The sequence below is a fragment of the Buteo buteo genome, chromosome 11 (genome assembly GCF_964188355.1).
Source record: "Buteo buteo chromosome 11, bButBut1.hap1.1, whole genome shotgun sequence".
In the NCBI taxonomy this organism is placed as follows: Eukaryota; Metazoa; Chordata; class Aves; order Accipitriformes; family Accipitridae; genus Buteo; species Buteo buteo.
In genome coordinates this window covers 10,899,275-10,923,450 of record NC_134181.1, presented here as the reverse complement: position 1 = coordinate 10,923,450, position 24,176 = coordinate 10,899,275, and the positions used below count along the sequence as shown (strand labels likewise).

The 24,176-nt window shown below is 43.1% G+C and overlaps 1 protein-coding gene across 1 annotated transcript in view; it reads right to left on the bottom strand.

The window, feature by feature from the left end:
• The window catches only part of WTIP (WT1 interacting protein), an 87,760-nt gene that overhangs the window by 32,201 nt on the left and 31,383 nt on the right, over positions 1 to 24,176 (bottom strand). The window contains exon 2 of the mRNA XM_075040036.1: positions 22,620 to 22,721. Within this exon, the coding sequence (XP_074896137.1) occupies positions 22,620 to 22,721 (102 nt within the window). The remainder of the gene's footprint in view (positions 1 to 22,619; positions 22,722 to 24,176) is intronic.

Here is a 24,176-nt window from a genome sequence, read left to right as displayed (position 1 = left end):
TACTTTACAAATTGTCAGTACTAAGGTTGAACGGGGCACTCGGTGAGAACCTCTGCACTCTGGAAGCTTTGGTCCACAACTCACACAGCTTTCTGAGCATGGCAGCCCCTGGCTCTTCATGCCTGACTGACCAAAGAACTGTGCATATCTGTTTTAGCTAGCCATGTTAAACATGGACCTAATTGCTTATTAACTGCTTCAGACGCCACCTCTGCAGTGACTGATGTGACACCAGCATCGTTACCGGTCTCACATTAGCACCTTCAGTGACAATCTCTCAAGGCATTCAGACTAAAGCGACGTGTAAACATACAGGCAGGATTACTACACAACAACATTTGCTCAAATATTTCCCAGTTACCATAACAGGGAAGGAAAATTCCCATGTATTGCTCCAAAGCCCTGTACAAGTGTAACCAGACACAAGGTGGTTTGGGCTGAGGAAACCTATCTGCATGCCTGCTGCCCACCCGTGGCCACAGTCTCCATCACTGCTCAACGGAAACATGAACCTTACCAGGCCAGCCTGGTAATTTTGTTTTGCAAAAGCCCCTGGCATAGGTCTGGGGCTGCTCTGATTCAGAGCCAGTCTGCGGTGGCCATCCACAGGCTGCTCACACTCCCAAACGCAGACAGCACCCAAACGCGCTTTTACACCCCACGTGCCACCCACGGGCTGTGGCGGGGCCCATCGCCGAGCCCGTGCAGGGCCAGTTAGTGCCCAAGTAATCTTCCGTATGGCCTGCGGATACCATCATGACAGTATAGGGTGCCATGACGGGGACCACCGTCCACAGCCTTAAAACTAAACTCTGGCACAGATGCTGCAGCTTTTCTTGCCGTGCAAGGTGCGACCCACCCTCTGAAGAGTGCCTGTGTGCTCTGTAAGTACCTGTTTTAATTATTGAAAAACCAGGACCAAAATAACTCAAAAGCTGAGGGGCAAATGAAAGATCCAGAATCCAATCTGTTCTCCACAAAGCCCCAGGTTGGACAACTACTATTTCTGAAGAGTGGAAGCTAAACTTTAAGTCACCAGATTATTCCAGGAGCTGAACCCTCAAGAGAAGTACCGAGTTTCATAAACATGGAATAAATAATTGAAACATTAACAACCCACCTCAGCTACCTCCTCTACCCAGTCATCTCAAGATAGAACTGATAGAACTGATGCAGAATTTCACCCAGGCGATCCGTTTTCTTTCACTTGGTAGAGGAGGTTCACCTGCCCAGGAATTAAAGACGTGCCAAAAGAAAACACAAGCTTCCAATACTTTTTCTTTATTTGTTACCATTTCTGCTTTACTAGCACGTGAGTTCGGGCCCACAGTTCTCCATCCCTCTCTGTGGCTTATGACTGCCTATCTGCACAGCGATTTTCCTTACACAGGGCTTCTGTCACTCCACCCACTTGAGAACGGGGAGCACGGAGGCTGCTTTAGCCCCTGAATAACTGTTAATTCAATTTTTCTCCTCCATCTCCTACAAGGGACTCGCACAAAGCCACCAAGCAACGTGAGCACCACCTCTTCGTGACGGGGTCCTGCGTTTGAGCCGCAGCCCCCGCGGCGGGTGCCAGGGCAGTGCAGGGTCTTCGTTGCGGGAAGGGGCAGCGAGGAGGACTCTGCTCCGGCCCCTGGCCTTGGAGAAACTTCCATCCCCCACCGCCACTGCCCCGTCCCCTCCTCACAATGCTCAATTGCTCAGGCTTTGTGAAAGGAGGGGTGAATTTCTAGGGCTTTCAGGGTTTTTAAGATGGGGGGGGGGGGGGGGATCAATGCCAAATTCCTCTGAATAGAAGATACTGCATGTTGGCAGAAGCCACTTTTCACAGACTCCAGCCGTTTGAAATCTGAAACACTAAAAAGTGGCTACTGTGGATGTGTTGTATTCTTCTTTTCAAAGCAATCTGGCACACAATTTTGCTCCCCTGTTTCAGGACCCAATCCTGCATTCCTTTCACGCTCAGACTCCCATTGACTTTAAGGAATGCAGGATTGGATCCTAAATGTGTGCTTTACTCACACAATAGCTCCTCATGGTTACGATCTATTGAGAAAGGCACACTTTAAAAACCATTTGGAATTGCAGGCTCATCCACCAGGCCAGAATGCCTGTAAAGATCTTCCATTATTTCAGCAAAAATGCTCGGTGCGTGAATTACACACACACACACTCTCACACATTTTCCTGGTTTCAAGCTGCAGGCACAGCTTAGCTTGAGATGCATCAAAATATTTTGAGCACTGGCCTGATAGCTCATAAAGAAACCACGTGTAATTTTAGTTTTGGGGGAAAAAAACCCCAACAAAAAAAACCACAAAAAAACTCGGGGGGGGGGGGGCACCAAAGCAAACATAAGCAGCTGAATCTTTAGGATGGTTTTTTAGAGAACTTTTGTAAAAGCCTCTAAAAGACCTGCACCAACTAAGACAAAACAGAGCCTTGCACTGCTATTTTTGAGGATGCTGTATATTGAGTTACGAGGCTATTACGATGCAAATCTCAAATGTACAAGCTTTTTACTTGGCCATAAACACAAAACAGTATACATTGTCCTTTCAGAAGAAAAGGTTTGCTGCTAAAATAGCAGAAGCCCTACGTAAATAACCAACATTCTTTCTGCCTGAGGTCACTGACTTGGCCTATTCAATTCCGGGCTAGTCTGGGATTTGACAATCTAAGCAGGGGAGAGGCCCTTTCCTTTTTTTCAAAAGAATGCTGGGATTTTATTTGAAATTTAAACTCTTGCAAACAAAAGGTGGCATCGTATGCTAGAGGCCTATGAAGGTGGAGTACAGGATGTGTATTGTTTTCTCCCTTTACATAGATTCTTTCAGGAAAGAGTATTCAGAGTCTGTGAACAAATTCTAATCAAATATTATCATCAGGTAGGCAGACATAGCAAGATATGAATGAACACTTTTAAGAGATTGGGAGATTTACTTTTTAAAAATATCAATGCAGGGAAAGCATAAAAATAGTTTAAAATTATAATTTAAATTATCATTTAAAATAAATTATTTTTAGAATCTTCGTTGAAAACTCCTTCATAGTTTAAGTTCTTAAACTAATTCATATTTGTACACTAAAAAGAGCTTTTCAGCGCAAAGTAACTGTGGCTACAAAGTCAGTATTCATTCTCGTTCTCTATCTCAAGTTGATCTGTCCTGGAGAGGCAGATGGCAGTTAACTATTTTTCCTCCTGGTTACCGTTGCCCAGCTCTTACTTGGACTCTCACAAAAGTACACTCTTGTATAATACGATTATCATTTCCATTTCTGGGCTGTTATCCAGGCTCTGCACTGCTCTCTGCTACCTCTCCAGCATGGGCGCAGCGTGCCAGCTCCTGCCACACAGACCTGCTAGTACCACACACCTCCTGCCACAGATGACTGCGCTAAGCTGAATTTGCAGCTGGTGTAAATCGTGACAGCATCACTGAATTCATCACAATTTATACAACCTGTAGACCTGCCCCAAGGTACTATCTTTGCCAGAAAATAGACTGTCTTTGCTATGCACTCACTAACGTGTGGTAAAATCCAGATGAAAACAAGGCAGTTCATCATTTTGACATGTTTGTAGCCCAGGGTAAACTCTAGACTCTCCTCTGCAGCTTACCTTAACCTGCCATGATGTCAAAATGAAAAACTTCATTATCTTCCCTAGGATTTGCCTCGTGTCAGCTAGTGCACTGAAAGGAACACCCTTCTATCCAGAAAGCATGCCTTTGCTGCCAAAAAACCTCGCATTTCTGCACTGAGGCAGTTAACGTGTCTTGCTCTGACTGCTCTGCAGCATTCACCACTACCAAGGCCAGCAAGCCCAAGACGGGTGGAGAGGATGTGGAGGGTACCTGGTTTCTGCCCCAAACTAGCTGCATGACTTACACTGTCAGTCTCCAGCAGGATTATGTAGATAGCTAGCTAGTAGCTTTTGTTACCTTGCTGGAAAACCCCACCTTTCTTGGCAGGGTACCCATAATCTCAGTGCCATGTTTACTCTAGTGTGGAATTCTCTCTTCCTTTCTCTCTCCTCCTACTCTTCGGTCAGGTTATTTAACCAAAAGGTTACTTAATGCTGCAGGGACAAGACAACTCTCTGACCTCTGGTATGTGGGCAAAGTGTTCCTGTGCAGACCATATTATAAACTTAGCAGATACTTTCAAGCTTCCATATAATTTGCAGAAGTTAAAATTGGCAGATGTTTCCTTTCTCTCCCACTTATGTATTTATTCTATCCCATACCGCTCATCAATTTCAGGGTTAAGGCATAAATTATTTCCATGGAGCTCCAACAGAAGAACTTATGTTGCAAAGAAGTTTGTAAAAACGTAAGCCAAGCATATATTTAAAAACAGAAATACAACAGCCTGCATTGATCTAATAGCTATTTTGGGCCTATATATTAACATGTATCTTAAAATATATTTCTTTATAAACTATCAAACGGACACACTAACAGGAAAATGTAAAATAAATCTCAAAATGTACTTCAATTGTTTTTTTTTTTTCAGGGCTGGGCTTATAAATTCAAGAAGAAAATGAAGAACAAAGGCAAAGCAACACAGGGCACTGGGTAAAAGCCATGAGAGGCCTCCACACCACTCAGCAAGTTGGGAGGGAAGGGGGTATAGCTCTTTCCCCTAGGTCGCTTCCACTGTGTGAAGCTTTCATAGTTCCATCACAGACCCTGCTTGTTACTAGCAAAGAATTCCACTTTTCCACCTGCTGCCTGTAAGCCAGGACTTAAAAGAGTACTTGTCTTACCACGCTATCCCAGGGTCCCAGTGCCAGCCCATTCTATGGCAAAATAAATCCATCACCAAACGGCAGCCTATTCCAGCCCAAGCCTTCCTGACCGTGCAGGATGCAACCTTCCTGAGCAGCCTTGCTGGCTGCCACCCATGCAACGTGGTGGGTGGTTTTCATTCAAGCTCCAGTAAGAACCACCAAAATGGCAGCAACAAGGATCCATCTAGCGCTGCACCCTGTCTCCAGCTCTGGCCAAGAGTGGAAGCTCAATGGGAAAGAGCATGAGAAACAGGGCTTACACAGGTTGATGTGTTCCCAAGAATAACCTCTCAGCTTCCAGCAGCCAGCACTTAAGGCCTTCCTGCACCACAGGTTGCATCATAACTATTATGTTTAATAGCCTCGATGGACAAATCCTTCTTTAATTTATCTAATTCCTCTATGAGATCATTTATACTTTTGGCCTCCATGCTGCTCCTATAGCAGCAAGTTCCACAATTTCATTATGCACTGTATGAAGTGTTCCCTTTTGCTTGTTTTAAACCTCTGCTGATCTCAAGCTTCTGTTACATCCTAAAGAACAAAGCAGCCTCTACAGTCATCACCACCAGACTAGAGAAGACCTTTGCAAGTCAAAGCCTGAAACTTCAGTCTTCAGCTGCACCTGGAAGCAAACAGCATGCAGACCACAGGCACAACTGGTATTTTTATCTAGCAGCTTTTTGAGACTCTGTCCTCTTTGCACAACACAGAAGTGGACTCATACAAGTAGAACTGATAGTCCCTGACTCAAAAGGCTCACACTCTGCGTGTGAGCTCCCTGCAGGAGACATGACCAAGCCACCGAGTTCTGCCCTGCCTGAAGTTAATGAGCAGCCTTCATGAGGAGTGAACTGCTATAATACACAAGGGAAGTAATTTCTATGGGAATACATCCAAAAGAAGAAGCCACTGTATTCCAGTAAGACTAAAGGAAGAAAAAAGAACAAACCAAACCAAAACCAAATAAAAAATAAAAAAGATGTTTCATACCTACTGCCAACTGGACATTCAGATCAGGGCAAGAACCCACCAGAGGCTCCACCTGACAACTTAGCTAGCAAAAGTTAGGTAAACTTGCTGAATTGAGAGCACTGCAGACCTCTCACCATTGCTACCAGGTTCTTCTTGCATTATTCTCTTTTTCATTCAAGTTCAGCCTCAACTAAAAATCATAGCTTAGCCTGGCTTTGAAGCAGATGATCAGAAATCTGATCAAGAGCTGGAATGGCAAGTCAGATTACTGAATGTCATCTCTGCATGGAGTGAGCTGCAGCATCACCTTCTCTCCTAATACTTTATACATAAAAGTATGTTGAACAAAAGCAGTGGACACAGCCCAATCCTGTGGCAACATGCAAGAGAGCCTCAAGGGAGATGAGCAATTTCCCTAAACTATCTTCTGCGTTGTCTCAGAAAAACAAGAATGGATTTGCACAGGAACAGTTTACTTTCTTCCTCCCAGTAGCATCACATGCGTCAGCACCTCAGTGTGAGCAGCATCAAAGGGCGCTGTTGATGACCCTAAACACACCAGCAATGCTTGAGTCACATCCAGAAAGTGTTCAGCAGCCAACACCAATGGCACCCATGTGTTTGTGAAATCAAGCTCACAGTGCTCAATTCTCATTCCCTTGAGATAAATCTTTGAAATAAAGTGAGATTGTTGAGATCCACAGTGCCTAGAGATTGCACCTTGAGCAACAGCTGTAACCTTTTTCTTCATGTGATAATGGAAGAATGCATCGGGGAACAGTCCTGAGGACCAGAAGTGCTAAGCAAGCTTTGAAAGGTTAGTACACAGTAGAAAAAAATCTAAATATTCTCAGGATGGCAAAGTATTAAAATATTCTGCCAGTTCTGAAGCACATTGTCTGGGTTTACATTATTTAGCATTAAGTTTGAAAGAACTGCACAGAGAGACAACTCTCCTCTTGCTCACACTGGTGAACAATTATACTGATGCTAATAATGCTACCTCAGATTTATTCTGTGTAACTTTGAACAAAACTTTGTTAGGACCTTAGATACGTGGTTTAGACAATATTCCAATATACTTCGCTGTAAATAAAATAAAACTGAAAATTACAGTTGTACTGAATTACTGAAATGAACTGGGCCTTGCACAGCCAGTTTGAAATATAATCAGAAATCAGCCCTGCAAAATGGCCTGTCCTTGATGTTTTGTGGTGGACCGACCACAGCTTCCTGCACCAGGCCACATTAGAACTAGAATTGCAAGCAGCTTCCAAGACAGAGAGCTGAATAGGTAGGACTCCTGATAGTACACTCACTTCTTTCGGCACTCAGGTACAATAAGGATATTGTTCCTTTAATGCTTAGCTTTCCTTTTAAGAAGTATGTGAGATTTCAGCCAATTCTCCCCAACGATTAGTTCAGGATGAATGTACTTAACTCAGGATTCAGCTGGAAAGAGCCCAAGTAGATGCAATCAATTTTCCACTAAATCCACTTCCTTCCTCTCTTCCCTACCCAGCATGAGACATCGGCTCAGCACTACAGCCAGTGGTGACTAAGACAATGAAAACCTCTGCCTTCAGCCATGCCCATATCAAACTTGGTTATTCCTTCTTTTGATTTTCCCTGGTTTTCTGTTTTTGCATACCCAGTTCACTAGCCCAACATTTGGGCTAGGTGGAAAAGCAGCTCTATGGCAAATAGAAAAAGCAGCTATAGAGCAAACCACAAACCCCAAATGCATTGGCTGCTGTAAAACCCAAAGTTAATAATTCAAAACCATACAGAATCAGCTGCAGAACTTCACTGATAAAGGACGACTTTCCCCTTTGCACATATTTAACTGGAACCTCCCTGTGGTTTCAATATACAGGTACTGTATGTCTGCATCTGCCAGCATCCATGCTGTGCCATTTCTGTGTGTAACACCAAATTATCTTCACCATCATCATCTAAAAACCACAGTACTTCTGAGATATTAGCCACTGGCCACTTTACTTGAACCAACCTCATGTAGCACTGCCTGAAAAAGAACAGTTGTAACAATGGGGATGATTTGCTACTAGAATTTAACCAGGCTAATAAAAAATAACATCTGTTCAAAAACAAGGCTTAGAAAACATGATGTCTGGCCCTCACCTACATGCCTTCTAAAGAGTTTAAGTAGGTGATTTCCACCCTCATTTCCCCAAGCATATACATTCTCCTTCGTTAAATAACTTGTAGAAACAGCAAAACAAGTCCTGGTGGCTGTGTATTCTTCACTCTGTCTTCCTCTAAAACAGCGGTCTCCAAACTTTTTTGATCATGCTCCCCTATCAGTAAAAAGGGTTTGAGCATGCACCCCCAATACACGTATACTTATTTATTTGTAAGTTATATACATGTACTACTGAAGTATTTTCTTCCTACACCCCAATGGATCGTCTGAAGCACTCTCTGGGGTGCATGCACCCCACTTTGGAGACCGCTGCTCCAGAGACCACTGGATTGTTAATACTGATTCAGCAAATTGTTTCCATAGGTCTGAATTTACACTGCTGTGGTTCCTAAGGTCGGTAATCCACTGACTCACTCAAGTAAGGTATTTGCATTATTTCCAGGAAAAATTTTGCAGGGAATGCAGCTGGAAGAGTGACAGTGTGGAGTACCCAGGCAGCCAGCTGTGTCAAGTGACTGAGGTTCCATGACTGTATCCAGTTTAACGTTAGGACATACCACACTTGTGTTTTAAAATACACTGATAAACAACCATTGAGACACAGCAGTCAGTAATCAAAAATGATCGCCAAATTCATTCCTGCTTTTAAATATGCTTTAAATCAGACACCGTTCAGTCTGCACAGGTACAATTAAAAGAGCTGGCAGGTATTAGCGGCCATATTCTGCATGTGCACTGGCACCATGAGTCACCTACACCAGTTGAGTCAGCTGTGCTGTCAGAAGCCAGCAGCCACTGCCGATTTTATTTCTTCTTACAGGAGATACAATACTTTGAACAGTTATCTCTTCCACTTCTTTGCCTATTTCTTGCCTAGCTCATCTTTCACTTTTATTGCTACTATTCCAAACGCAGTGCAAGTTCACAGGAGCATGGCAAACAAAGAGTCAAGGCTTGATGGTTTTAAGCAAGAAAAATCAGCTTGGGAGCTGGGGGAGAGAAGGAGAAAGAAGCAAGCCTAAGAAGGCATCCAGAGCAGGGAGCACTGCTAGAACTGCACAGAGTCCCTGCTAGTGGAAGGCAGGGCGGCTGGGCAGACAGGAGGTGGGAGCCTCTTCCCAAACACAAGCAGGCTGCCTGCCTGCACCAAGGCTGAGCTGCAGAAGCAGGACAGAGGGAGCAGGCAGGGGATGGCAATGCTAGGGACTGACCAGCTGAATCACAGGGTGAGAAGCAGTAACAGCAGGTACGGAGGTAAGGACGAGGTTACATGGGGCCTTGAACAGGAAAGGAAAGGAATACAGGGGTTTTTTGCGCCTATAAAGGAAGCTTGTGAAGACAGAAAGGAGTGGGATGGTGCACAAAGCAGCGACAGAACCCCTTGCCAAGCACTTGATGCCTGTGCCACCTGCATGGGATGAACAGGCAGAGCAAAGGGAGGGTATCCACGCAACTTGAAACCTGTTTTTGCAAGCCTGCCCCTGACGCCACAAGGTACCAAGTGGTCGCGGGGGACTTTGGGAATGACTTTGCAAAGCACCAGTAACCTGAGTTTACAAAACACCTGAGTTTACCACGAGGTTTGAACCCCATCTCAGAGGCCACGACTGTCAACAGCCTCCCCTGCGCTCTCCTGTCCCAAAGCACTCCTCCCAAATTGCATGAGGCGACAGTGCGCTTGCAAAACCACTCGACAGAAGACGCTTCGAGAGCATAAGCAACACCTACTGCCTCCAGTATGCTTCCACATCTCTCTAATCACGTCATGCACAAACAAAAACTTAAATGCAAACATACTGAGCTACACCTTCCCCTGTCACTCTGCTTTGTGGGACACTGCAGACACGGGAATGCTTTTTGCTATTTCAGCTGGCAGGGTGGTCATTCCATCACCCAGAAACAGCAATGTTGTGGGCGAAATGCTGAAGGACCTGAGGCCCCACTACCCCAAAACAACGCTAGGAGGTTATTCTGGCCCCAGACCACAGTACACAGACCTGTTCCTCAAGTACTCAGTGTCCATGAGAAGAGGAGCAAGAGGACCAAGTGTCCAGCAAATGCTCAATGCCATTCCCCGAGGAACCCCTCCTCACTCCTTGCATGCCCTGGGCCTGCTGGGGCATTTGGGACAGGCAAGGACTACACCTGAAGTTATTACACTCCTGCTTTCTCCACCACTTTTAAGAAAATAATTCTCATTAATTTATTTGAATGTTGAGCCAGGAAGGCTGTTGAGCTTTCATGAGAGGGTGGAGCATCAAGAGAAGGCGACTGTTTAAGGGACAGCACAGAGCATCTACACATCAGGTGCCAGCCCCAGCCAGACTGCTTTCATCCTCCGCAGCTCAGCACCGATTTCCAGACATGCACCGACACTACAGCGTATTGCATTATCTCTGCTGGCTGCCAAAGCACACTGCCTGCGCTCAGTCAGATACTAGTCCTGTGAACTGCCAAATGCAGTCAATACTCCTATAAATGGAGGAGTACTGAATACAGACTGGACATTGGCTATCAGGCAGGTCATGGCAGGGTTTTGCTTCAGGTTTGTTTTTAGAAAGTATTTACTGTACCTAATTCAAGACTGTGGTATTGAGTTTGCAAGCATGAAGATTTCCTATTTTTATTTGTGTCAGTTCAATGCAGGCACCTACATATAGGTTTTACACTAGTAAAATACTAGGAGTTTCTCAGTAAAACCATAAAATAATTCCTTACTATTTCTGGTATGGTGTTCATAATCAAAGCTATATTGCAAAATTACCTGCCTTTTATACAAGTACAGGGAACAGGCTCAGCTAGGGCAAACCACACCACTAATGTTGGTGTGATGGGAACCAGGCTCCTGTTGCCCAGCTAAGAGCTCACGCTGCTCCCCACAAAGTCAAGAATACTTTGATGCTAACTGAAACTGGATTTGGCCGTGAGTAATATTAAATCTAAAAAGTCCCAGTAGAAGTTCTGGTCCAAGGCAAGATTTTCAGGAAATGAGATATTTACTGGAAGGGGAAAAAAAAAAATACTTTCTGGCTAAGATCAAATTTACTGAGTTTCTTCCTGTGTTGTGTTTTGAGGGAGAGAGGCAGAGAAGAGTGATTGGGAACAAGAGCTCTTCCTACCTGGGTTAAAACCAAGCTAAAATTTCCTGAGAAGTCCAAGGATAGGAGACAACATCCATGGCTGGTAAACAACTCTGGAAAGTGACCGGTGAAGTCAATTTACCAGAACCAAGCTGGTCATTCTGTAACAGTAAGTTTACAAGCAAGCAAAACATTCAGTTCATGTCAAATACCAGGGGTCACCAAAGCACTTTCCTTGGTGCCCAAGGACAGCCCACTGCAGCTATAATCAGCCAATCCTCCTGAGTCCCATCATTTAAATGAGAAAAAAATTTATGGCTGTTTATGTAGGCTTCGTGCCAACCCTGTTTCTCTGATAAGCTTCTCTGGTGCATTTGTGTCTCACATCCGATTTAGAGTCCTCTGAATACTGGAGACAGCATTCCTTGGATACTTAAAATAAATTAAAAACACAACATTGGGCTTGGACAGAGGAATGGGAACGTTATTCACGTGGCCCAGGCACTAAGGACTCTGGGGAGTGGTGCTGGGAAAGTAGTCTTTTTAAAAATCTTACATTAGTCCATGTATTTAATGATATATAATCCTCAAAATAGTCCCCCATAAACTGTAAATATGCATTATTTGAGCAAGTAATTATATTCAGTAGCATACTGCAGCAGCTGTATGGCTTGGCTGCCAGACACTGCAAATGTTTCCTCCAGCAAGTACATGTATTTGTGATATAATGATAATTATTTAGTAACTTACAAAACTTCTTACTTCTCCAGTACTTCAACCTCAGGATCTCCAAATAATTTCAAAATATTAATGGCATCGGCACAATATCACCCATGTGAGGTAGGTGAGAATTATCTCCACATGTGTAAAGCCAGACCAGCTAAGTGATCTGCCCACAACGACAAGGAAGCCCACAGCAAGCAGAGCAAAACCCTGTCCTCTGCCTCACAGGGCCAATTCACCCCTTTGTGACCACCAACCTATCAATCCTCTCAGCTAAGAATTTTTTCTCTGTCATTTGCCAATACCTTCTGACAGCAGAAAGCCTGAAAGACAGAATGCTAAAGTTTGCTGCCACTGTTTATTTTGTAAGTGTGAAGACAAACTTTACCAAAAAAACCCCCAAATTTTTCTTTTGTGCATGGCAAGCTTCTCATGGGAAACAGCTTTTCTAGACCTGCAAGAACTAAAAGCACCCTTAAGGTGAAGAGTGGCAGTGGAAACCTTTGATCTGTAAAATTAATTTGTAAGATAAAACCCAGGCTGCTTTCTGGTGTGGAACATCAATGAGTTTTCAGGCCATACAGATATCTCTCCCTTGAAATAAGCAGTAAACAAGAATTATTATAAAGGATGAGTTAGCAACCTAGCCTGGATAGGAGGCATGGATGAGGTGCAAAGCAAAAGAGTCCCTTTGTTAGACAGCACATGAGGATGAAGGTAACAGAGGCAGCACAAACAGATTTCCACTTCATACCATGTCCTTTGCTAAGAGCTCCTGTCCCTGTTAGGCAGGACTTGCAGGGCAGGAGTGAGAGGTAGGTGTGCAGCCTTGCAAGAGGGGAGAGGAGAGAGGTCCTGCCACTGTGCTGCAGAACGTCACCAGCGGAAGGGACAGAAAGAAGTCCAAGATTGGAGACAGCGGGAAAACAGGGAACAGGAATAAGAACAGAAAACGATTCAGTTGTAGAAGTACATGGGAAGTTTGGAAAAGGAGCTTTGCTGGTGAGGAAGGACAGACTGAAGTTTCCACAGCTGCAAAGTGGTATAATTTGCCTCCTTGGTAAGGGAATGATGAGCTGCCAGCAGTCTAGAGTCTTTAAACCCTGGGAACTCAGGGATTCAGGAAAAGCCTAAGATATGCATAACAAGTCAAAACGGGAAATGACCAGGGTACAGTAAGATTTCAAACAGTGCCAAGGGCAAGGGGGCAAGCTCACTATTTTCTGGAGAAAAAGGTACTAACACACAGTTAAGATCTTTACTAAAGAAATCCAATGTGCTCATTTGAAATGAAGAACAAAAGATGCCCACACAGCAATAACAATAAAGTCTGAATTCTTCAGTAGTAGAACAGGCACATGCCAGAGCAAACGTAAGCAGAAAGAAGAAGAAAAAGTCAAGGGAGATGGAAAGCTGGCCGTCCCTTCTTCATAGAAGGTGTATCAGAGACAAAACCTGAAGTTCAATCCTTCCAATGCACCAGGAAAACTATCAGGTAATGGTGGCCCACAGACCACACTTTGGGTCAATCCAGAGCACTAATGGCGAGATCCACACATCCAAAGGGTAGGACAAAGGAAAGATGGAGATTCAGTCAAATGACAGGAGAGTATCCAGGTGACACAGGTTTAGAGGGGAGGCTAAACACATGAGCATGGACGTGTTGCTGTACATGGACAGGTTTGTGTGTGAGGACCAAATATACTGAGAGAGGCACTGGAAAAGAAATGACCAGTTGTTTGTGGGAGGAAGAACTGATTTACTGAGTGCTGAAGTGATGAAGGATAAAACTGATTAACTGACACATGTAGAGATAAGGGTTGACTTATTGTTGAAGAAATGATGATCTATATTAAAATCGAAATTATTTCAGAGAGCTATGGCGTTCCAGGGTCTTGTTTTCAGATGAGTAAAGGATCAAGGACATCACTAAAGCATTGACTAGGCATATAGCAAAATACATAGGGACAACATATAGCAGAAATGTAGATCATTAAAATTACAGGAAGCCAGCCGTGTGTATCTCCTGTCATTCATTTTCTTCCTCACTTTTTTCCTTCCACCTGTTTTTCCCTTTGTTTTTAGGTAATACTTAAGAATTACAGAACCTGGAAATAGGAAACAGAAACATCTGTTGATAATGTCAGTGACTTGCCTGCGCTCTGTTCTGGATTATCTGGATTTCTTCCCCTTTGAGAGATGAACTCAACAGTAGCCCGAGGGAATACTTTCTTTTGGAGAAACTGAGATATGTTCCAAGAAAACATTTTAAATGGGTGGACAGGAAGGCAAGAAAGAGGAGAAAAGAGAATAGAAGGGAAAGATGAAAAAAAACACACAAGAGATGTGGGTTTCAGACTAAGACAATCGAGACCTGCAGATAATAGATGCTGATAAGTAAACAAGGAAATTTTAGCAAATCTTGTTACACTAAACAATAGGTGGCATTCCAAACACACAAAACTATGCAAGGAAGTGATTAGGTTCTCTGTGGTTTTTACAGAGAAATAAAAATCAGAGGCAGAAACCTTGTTAATTAAAGGTTTGTTTTTTTTTTTTTACTTTGTGTTTTCCAACCCCTGAAAAGATCACAGGTGCTGTCAGTGATTGCTTCCACATTATGAATACAAAAATATTGTGTGAGGAATACATCTATGGTCAGTCAATCAACACAGAGAAAAGTTTCCATCATTAGTTGCCAGGCAACCCCCACCAATTAAAGTAACCATCAAAAGACATGCATTTCATGCTGGAATAATTAATAGCAGAACGCAATTACTACCTTTCAAGGAAACAAGGAGACAGAGACAAACCAATTCATCCCATGCCCTCTGATAATCAGAAATAGGGAATGGAAATGTTTTCTGTTTTTATGTCAGCTAGCTACCTATCAACACCATCTTTCCCTGGGGGTCAGCCTCCAGATCTACCAATGCTAGCTGCTAAAGCAGCCCTCAGAGAAGAGTGATACTCTGTATTAAGACCCCCCCAACCAAAAAAACCTTTAAGCACATGCATCTTCAAGCATCTGAGATGTCTCCATGGAAGTAAGGCCCAGGACTGGTCCAATCAGATGAGCCACCCTTTAAAAACAGGTTCTCTCCTAGAGTTGAACTAACTTAAAGTAGTCACAGAATTTAAAACCTTTCATGACATAACATCTGGTAGTATCAGTTGTAGAAGGGACATGGTCAATGGACTGGTCTATTTATCTGAAGTCACGCACACTGATCAGTGCCCTGCTGGACCAGAGCTAGCTGGGATGACAGCAATGCGGAAAAACTACTAAATACCTCCTAAAATATAAAACCCAACTAAATACATTGTAAATAAAAGAGAGCTTCCTGTGTCAGTTCCATCTCAAACACTTCTGATTACCCTTTTTCCATTCCATATCCCATCCTTTTTTGTTTTTCTAAAGCCTGGAATATTATCAGACTAACCACAGATCAAGATAAAGGAAACATTTTTCTACCAATCAGTACCTGAAGGTACTTGGGCTTTCACATGGGCTGGTATCCAAGTTTGACTTTAATTACCAGAAGACAAGATTACATTCCTTTGCTGAGACTCATTCATGGTTCAGTCTTGTGCAAGGTGAACCCGAACTGTCCGAAGCCAGCTGTCATCTCTGCCATCCGACTGCCTCTTTTTAAAGTGAGCACCTCCCTTTCTGTGAGTTTTGCATTAATGGGTTCATCTGGGACTGCAGTTGCAGACATACCTGAAATAGTTTTTAACTATCTGTCTTGATAGGTGTTAAAATGGAAAGCATGGAGCTATGCACGGGCTGTAACTTATGCCAGAGACAAAGAATGACTCAGGCAAAATTCTGCACTCCTGCAGCAATGCTGCTGGTTATCTCAATTACACGTCTACACAAACCGCAGTCTTAGCAACCCATACAGCAAATCCTTCGGTCCTTCTTCCTAACCAAACTCGCACCTCTCCAAAGTGCTTGGCTTTTCCCATGAATCACACCTCAAAGTAAGTGCCCCACACGCAGTGCATCAGAACCTACTGCTAGCTCCAGTTATGGCTTGGAAACCACCAAACATTCAGGTGGCTGTGAATTCAATCCAAATGCGGGGTCTGAGTTGGGTATGAGTAACAATCGCAGTTATGCAAGTTGAGGGCATCCAGCTCTCACGCTCCAGGCCACGGGGGTCGGGGAGGAATGTTCCCACATGCACAGCACTGAATCACCCGCCGGCTTGTCTTCCCCTGAGCACCAGGTATTAGCCAATGGCTCTGGCAGGATTACAGACCAAAAATCCCAAAATTCCAGTCTGCTCCAGTCTGACAGTATGTGGTTAGAAAATGACAGGGCAAAGTGTGCAAGGACATCAGCTACCCAGCAGACTTTCACTGCACAGCAATGTACCCCTCGCAGCAATAGTCATCAGCTCCTCTCCCTTAAGTGTTCTTGCTGTGTTTCCTTGGTGCTCAGAATAGTTGCATAAAGCGGTGGCAGTCAGATGAACAGATACTGAACCTGCAACTGAGTCACCTAAAAGTCAGCCACAAGGCTCTGAAGAGTTAAAAGCCATTGACACATACACACATATTTGTACCACTGTGATTACCAACTCTAACACTGGTGGACACACAGTGTAGAGCTCATAGATTTGACACCGAATTTTGTTTTATTCTGTGTGAAAATCACATTCACAGAGAATTTAATTTAAGGCTACAAAGCAAGTACTGGCAGCATGCAATTTGGATACAGTGACTCATGCCAAACTTATGCTGTGGGGACAGAACAAATACAAATTGAAAATGAACCTTCCATTGGGAATTTAGGTATTTTAAAAACTCACCAACTGCTGATAAATATACACTGAAGGGACACAGCTCCCTTAAGATGCTCTGTGCCTTACTACCACCAAGAGCAAACAAAGGTTCAACCCAGGGCAGCAAATACGCAAAAGACCATTTCCAGGGTCGCAAGGAACTTCTCCCTCCAAGCCAGGACATGAGGAACTACCTATTAATAGACATCTACAAACAGCAGCACTGAGTGGCCTCAGTCACAAGGGAGCTGTTGTCTCCGAGACTTAATACAAGTGAAAAGGCAGGTTGCGTCCACAACCACGGACCAATTCCTCTTTCACTTCAGTTGGAGGGCACGGGCTAATTCAGAACTGCTCTTTACACCTTCAGGGTAACAATACCTACTGCTGCAGTTGTCCCACTTGGCCTTTTAAAATGGCAGTGCTGTCAGCCCTCGCTGTGATCCTTCTCTTAGAGGCTTGTAGCAATGAGCTTGTGAAGTCTGGACAAAGGCTGGTGCTGAGGCAGCTGCAGCACCAGTAATCAACTGAACTGTGATACCTTTACGAGCTGTCCCTTAAAATTAAACTGCTGTATGAAACCCCTGTGAGTGCTCCAGTCTGATCAATAGCTACCAGGTAAGAAATGAGCTGCATACCTTTGGGATTATACAGTTTGCTTTAGGCTTCTGATTGCTCTTGTGGTGATTTCCTGTGCCTTAAAACCAGTGGCAAAAGTGCAAATTAAAGACGAATGGCATCCTCAAACATTTGCTTTCATGTAAGAGAGCAGAACGCGTTCCTGTTTTTTATGGTAAAGTATGCCTCAGCTTTCCAAGTACAGAGAATTCAAACCCTTAGCTCTGCAAAGCTCATTCCCTGCACATCTCCTACACCATCAGAGTAACAAATAACAGACTGATATTCCTCATTGTAAAGATTTATCTTACTGCAGTTTCTACAATCATTGCCACTGGATTAAAATTTTCAGCCTGAAAAGATGCTATGGATAGCATTATGATCTGCAAACTGGAGGCACCTGGCAAGTTATCTTCTGTAATGAGTATCAAATAGAGCCCATTAATTCCTGCAACTGATCACCTGCACTTAGAGCATACAAGCAATCTGGCATTACTGCAATTATTCTTCAAGAAATCCTGTCATGCTCTGAAATACTACCAAGAGGAATTAGATGATGAGCTTTTCAGGCAGACATTTTTCAGCTCTTGTCTTCCATAAGCAAAATCTGCAACTGAACTCCTGCCAAAACTAAAATTTTACACTTAACAGAAGGGACAGTGTATGGTGTTGCCTGAATTCATCTCTGTTATTTAACATTCAGCAAAGCATACTTACATATGAGTAATATAACAGACTTAAGCACACATCTAAGTGTTTTGCTGAATCAAGGCCTAAAAGAGGTTCCACTGGCGTTAGGGCTGGGAAAGGATTTGAATCTACATTTAAAAACCATCCTAACAAGCTTCAGTTGTTTTCTCTGAGAGACTGTGGATAAAGATCTACATTGAACTACTTGATCCCAGCGAAACCAGATCGCTTTGGCTTTTACATTACCTGAAGAGAATTCTCTGACCTTGGGGGGTGGGGGGTGGAGAAGAAAAAAAAAAAAAGCTAATCTGAGGAGCATGGCTTTTTTTCAGAAGGCAATAGGAGTTTACACAGAGACATAATAAAAATTAACTGACAGAGCAAAGCTCTGAGATGCCGAACTTGCTCAGTTATGGGAGCAAGGCTCAACTATCCAAAGCCCACTGAACACATTAAAGAGGCAGAAATGCAACACATAAAATGTGCCTGCTAGGTCATTTACTTTTCATTTCCATTCTTCTTCTGACCTCAGCTCATTGGCAAGATTTCCTTTTTCTTTTTTGAGGAGATCCTGTACAGCTCTGAATCAATATATTACTGAGTTTTATCCTGAAGTTGCCAGAAACTAGTAAGACAATGAAGAGATTGACCATCTGAGCATTTTACCAAAACATCTAAAGGGGACAGAAGTCTCCTGTTCATTTACTGTATTTCTAAATATTTCCTCATCTTTCTGTGTTCATGTTCTCAAGAGCTAACCACCACCACTGCAGAAGACCCCTGAGAATCCACCCTTGCATCCTCACACTTCTACACTAGCAGGGCTGGCGTCCTCACAGAGGTGCCTGCATCTGTGAGCGTGTTTTAGGTTCTCCTCTTAATTACAAGCAACACAAACCCTCCAGCGCTGGTGTGACATACGATGGTGGGAGTCGAAAAGGACAGCAGTGGGACAAGCGCTGTATGCTCCCTGGAAGGCGCAGGAAGGCCCATTCTGCCACCCGCTGCCTTTTTCAACCAGGGCACCCTGACAGATGGCACTTGGCACCGAAACCAAAGTTAAACTCAAACAAATGCCTAAGAAAGGACTCCGACTCGGGCAGAATTTCCTACTGAGGGTCTCTTCACGCTTCTCTGCATAACTGCACTTGTCTTTGCTGAGCTGAAAATACTCACTGCTGAGTGCTGAAACAAGGCCCTTGGAGGCTTCATTACTCATTATCACGTTTCAGACTGAGTGGTCTCCAAATCACAACTTTTCCCAAGGGTTTGAAATATATATTGGTTTTTAATTTTATTTTTTTAATTGTTGCTGGTTAAATATTGGGCCCTTATCTAAATCAAACATCTTCAGGTACAGAATTCGTCTTCTTTGGTTACTGCCTTTTACTTTCTAGATCCATTACATTGAAAGCAAGACTGATAACTGCTGGAGGACAGTTTGGATCGTTCTTGTTATTTGGGAAAAAAAGAGGAAAAAAAGAAAGGCAAGCTTGTACTCTCATATTTCTAAGAATACACAGGAACTAGTGCATAGGAACTGTTTTAGGCAGAGTACTCACGTACTTCTGTACTCTCCTGTCAAAGGCTCAGAAGGAGCATTAGTCTGTGTTCTGTGACCTCTTGCCTCACAGAGGTCATTAATGATCACCCAGTTACCTATGTACTGAATCTAAAAAGCTTGGCTCAACTTAAAACACTTTCCAAAGGGACATTTGGTCTTAATTTGAAAACAAAGAAGAAATGAGAATCTGCCACTTCTCTTGCTATTTCATTCCAGTAGTTAATAATCCTCATTGTATAAAAAGTGTCTTTGATTTCCTATTTGAATTGTGTAATTGCAGCCTCCAGAAAAATCTCTCTTGTGTTTGTCTCTGGTACGTATGAGACCACTTTCTAATGCCATTTTATGGTAAAAGTATTTACGAGCTCCAACCACATGTCTCTCTCATCATTTCTGATACCCAAAATACACTGGGCTCTCACAATTAGCTTTATTCCTCCAGCCTTTAATCACCTTGTAACTCCTTTCAGACCCTCTCCGCTTTTTTCCTCATCTCTTTAAAGGTGGGCACCAAAACCAGAGCGCAGAATTCTCAGAAATGTCACACTGAAGGTAAAATGAACTACCTGTTCATAAACTGCACTATTATGAAAAGTTTGTGTTTGGTTGCTTGTACAAGATGTCCTGTAAAGCCTTTTCAGCAGCACACTGCAGGATGCAAATTCCCATAGGTGGGACCTTGTCATGGTTTAAAACCCCTGCCAGGAGGTAAACACCACGTGGCCATTTGCTCTAAAACCTCGTGGGTTGAGATAAGGACAGTTTAATAGTACAACACAAGGAGAGAAGTAATAATAACAATAATACTAATAAAAGAATGTATAAAGTAAGTGATGTATAAATGCAATTGCTCACCACCCAGAACCTGATGCTCAGCCTGTTCCTGAGCCTCAATCCCTCCTCCCGCCCCTCCCCCAGCTCCCCCAGTATATATACCGAGTATGACAGTCATATGGTATCAAATATCTCTAGTTCAGGTCAGCTACCCTTGTTGTGTGCCCTCCCAGCTTCTTGTCAAAATTAACTCTATCCTAGCCAAACCCAGGACAGACCTGCATGCCTCGTTCCCAACATCTGGACCACCGACACTGTCCTGAATCACTCTGGTTTTCCCAAGGACCACACAGCCCCAGATAGGGGGGAACCAAAGAGTTAACGCAACAACCCCTTTCCAGCTGTGCTCATTTTGATACCATTTCAGAGCTGAGTGGAGAGGAAAAGCTCTGCTTTTGATTCACCATGCAATGTAGCTGACCCTAAGCTTTGATCAAGTTTTTTTACCTGCACTCTGGCACTACTGCCACGTTAGCAGCACATCCACCTTTTCAGTGCCTAACGTAAGAAAGTCCCCACACATTCCCCTTTCAATGGGATTGTATCAGAGGCTGCAGACAGAAGGAAATCCAAGCCCTTTTCGCTTGCGAAACATCCTGGCGGATGACAGCTGAGCCCTCCAGCCCACAAGCAGTACAGCAAGAAGCTCAGAAGACAACCTGGAGCACTGCTTCCTTGTGCGTGTGCGTGACTCACGGAAAGCTGTGTGAATCACAAAATTCCACCAGCACGGTGGGGTGGGGCAAAACTACGCTCCGAACGGACATGTCTGAAGCCGCCCTACGGTAGATGTACGCTGGCCACACGCACTTTGCCCAGTCAGAAAAGCTTGTTTTGCTTTTGAATAATTAACTTAGGTTTGTATTTTGCTGTTAAAATACATTCCTCGGCCCTTATACATTCTTCTGAGGAACAGAGTGACCTGTGTACAGACCCCTGTGGTAGCAAACATGCATCCTCACTACTTGAAAAAAACACATCTGCCCCAGAAAGGAAGCTGGAATTCACCCATGCAATTAGGTTAGGTTAATGTTGGCGATGAGTGGATAGATATTATCCGATATCATATTTTGTAATCCTCTGCTAAGCAGGATGCTGTTCACTTTGGGAGCCAGCAAAATAGCTACTCATTCACTGTCAGACTTGAGCAAAGTCGAGAGCAATCCCTGAAGATCTGAGACGAGTTTATTCTAGAACCTGGTAACGGTCCAGAGTAATTTATAAAGGTCACTAAATTCCACATTCAGGTTGTAGGTTTCTTTAAACCAATATTTATCTGTACAAATCTCAGGAGAAAAGACAACATGTCTCCTTTTACAAGTGAACTTTACAATGGTCTTTTAGTTATCAACTTCTTTGGTTCTATGCCAATAATCTTTTACTCTTTTTCTAATCTTTAATTAATCCTTTTTATAAACAATTTACACTCTGCATATTCTGCTCAGAGTATATCGTTTGCTGTGTATACGTATCGCAACAAGATCTTCAACATCCAGGCAAATGTTTTCATATATTAGGAATGTAAATAAGTGTGTGGGTATATCAAGAAAAATTACCAGACTCCTGAAAATTGAGCTCTCATACTTCCCTTGAACTCAGTGGGAATTTGTGAGCTCTCAGCAGTTAGACAAGACAGTGAGAAAGTTTCCAACTTAAGTTCACAATGCTTGACTTAAGGCAAACACTGCTGAAAGTGCTGCCTTGAATTTTCCAAGTCCTGTTTCCTCTGGCAAAGCCATGACTTCTCCAAAGCACATACAAAATGCATCACTTTCAGATGCGTTCAGATTAAAAGAAAAACCTAAAAGGTCCTGAAAACAGCAAGGAGGAGAGTTATTTACCTGCAAGTTTTCCTCTACAAAAATAAAATACTGTAATAGCTTAAGGTGTTTCAACATGCAGTTTCTATTTGGTTTTATCACATTCAAACATAAGAGAGCATTTTGAGCATTATGCATATACAGAAATGACAAATATACCTGCTTGACTAGAGTTACATTTGCAAATAGAAAGTGAGGGAAAACACAGTTTTGGCTGCACCAATTATTTTGTTTTTCTGTAAAAATGATAAATGCACATTACAGTTCCATAAACACAAGTGATTTAAAGTATGTAGTGCTTATAATGGCCAGGTTGAAGCCATTTTGTAAATGCAGCCCTTAGAACAACCAAATACTACTTTTCTGGGCTGTTGCTTAAGAAAACACCATTGAACACTTACAGATGGCAAATAAAAAACAACTTTTGAAGCTGGAGTCTTGCATGGGCATTTTGCCTCAGGAAGCAGGCAAGATGAGGTCTCACTTTGTGCACTGGTTGCTAAAGGAATATATATTACAAAAGGAAGCCACTTAATAAGGCTATAGTAGATCTGACTTACCACAAGAGCAGCACGTGAAGCAGTTGGTATGATAGAGGTTACCCATTGCTTGGCAAGCCTGGCTCGCTCCATACACACCTTTTCCACATTTTATACAAATACCTACAAAGCAGAAAGAGAATGAAAGTTAGAGTCCTCCGCAGCTCCTAAAAACAGCTCCAGGCCATTGATTCATAACACTCATGATACACCCATCAGGCCCTAGATCAATGAGCTCCTCACCCTGAATAGATTCAAGTACTCAAGACAGCAACAGGTGGCTTGAGTGAAACAAACGCAGGGGAATTAACCCAAAATTAAAAGAGAGTGTATGTGGGAAGCCTCTGCTGGTGTTTCCATGCATGGAGACTGAGGCTGGCCAAAGACAGAAATCCAAAGGAGGCAGGTGCAATGAGAGAGGACAGAAAATCTGCACACTTCTTGGAAATAATTCCAGTTGCCCAAGAGATAACTTAGACCTTCACAACTAGGCGCTCCACCACATTACATTCAATAATCACTAATAAAACAACAATTCGGTCCAAAACTGGAAGACTTCTCTTTGCCCCTCTCCAGCAGTGCAATATCAAGAGCGTTGGTCCACGTGGAAGCCATGCAGTACTGGGAAAATGGGTCTGTCAGTCACATTTAGTAACTGTTTAACTTTCCATGAATAGTAGTATGTAACCTCATAAACATAACCTGGCACCTTACAAAACAGAAGTGCAAGGCTTCTACCTTCCTTATAGTCTAAGGGCAAAAATTCTGGCTGGCAGTTTTGCTTCAGTAGACTCAGAAATTCACCTCTGCTGCCCGAGCCTGCTCTTGGTGATTCCGGGGATGACTCCCATGAAGTCTGCATGAGAACAAAGTATGAAGAACCAATGTAGCGCTGGCAAAGTCAGTGGTTAGCTCCACACACAGCAGATTCACAGGAAATGTCATGATTTTAATAAGCTCTACAAAGAGGGGGTTTGGGGGTATTTTTTTGTTTGTTTTTAAAAAGCTTTTTCCTCATAGTTAGAGCTTTAAGAGTCTTTTGCCTATGCATTTATTTCTATCTACACATAATCTCTCTAAATTCAAACCAAGGCAGGGAGATAAATCAAGAATTCTGTATCCCCGTGAAGAGGAAATGAAATGCTGGAGAATCCATGTCCTTCTGTCACATACTCAGGACCACAGATTTTTAAGTTCTCCCGAGATGTCCGCTGGTCTCTATTTGATTGTAGCAGGACAGTACATCTCAAGACAAGGCTGTGTGATTTTGAAAACGCTACAGTAGAAAATAAAAATTGAGATTTCTGCCTCATACAACTCTATAATGAAGCTCTTGTGCGCCATGTGCTCTTTGAGGCCCTATTTCTACAAAAGCACACACAAGCTTAGCATTAATCATCAGCATCAACAAAACTGCTAATATACTTCAGAGTCTAGGAACTCAAGAACTACAAAATTGGGCTTTAATCATCCCGAATTCTCCCCTGCTGTGTTGTGAACATTTTATACGCAAACACACAGAAAATACAAATGCAAGCTGCTCAGGGGGGAATTAGCGTATTACGAACTGGTAGAAAC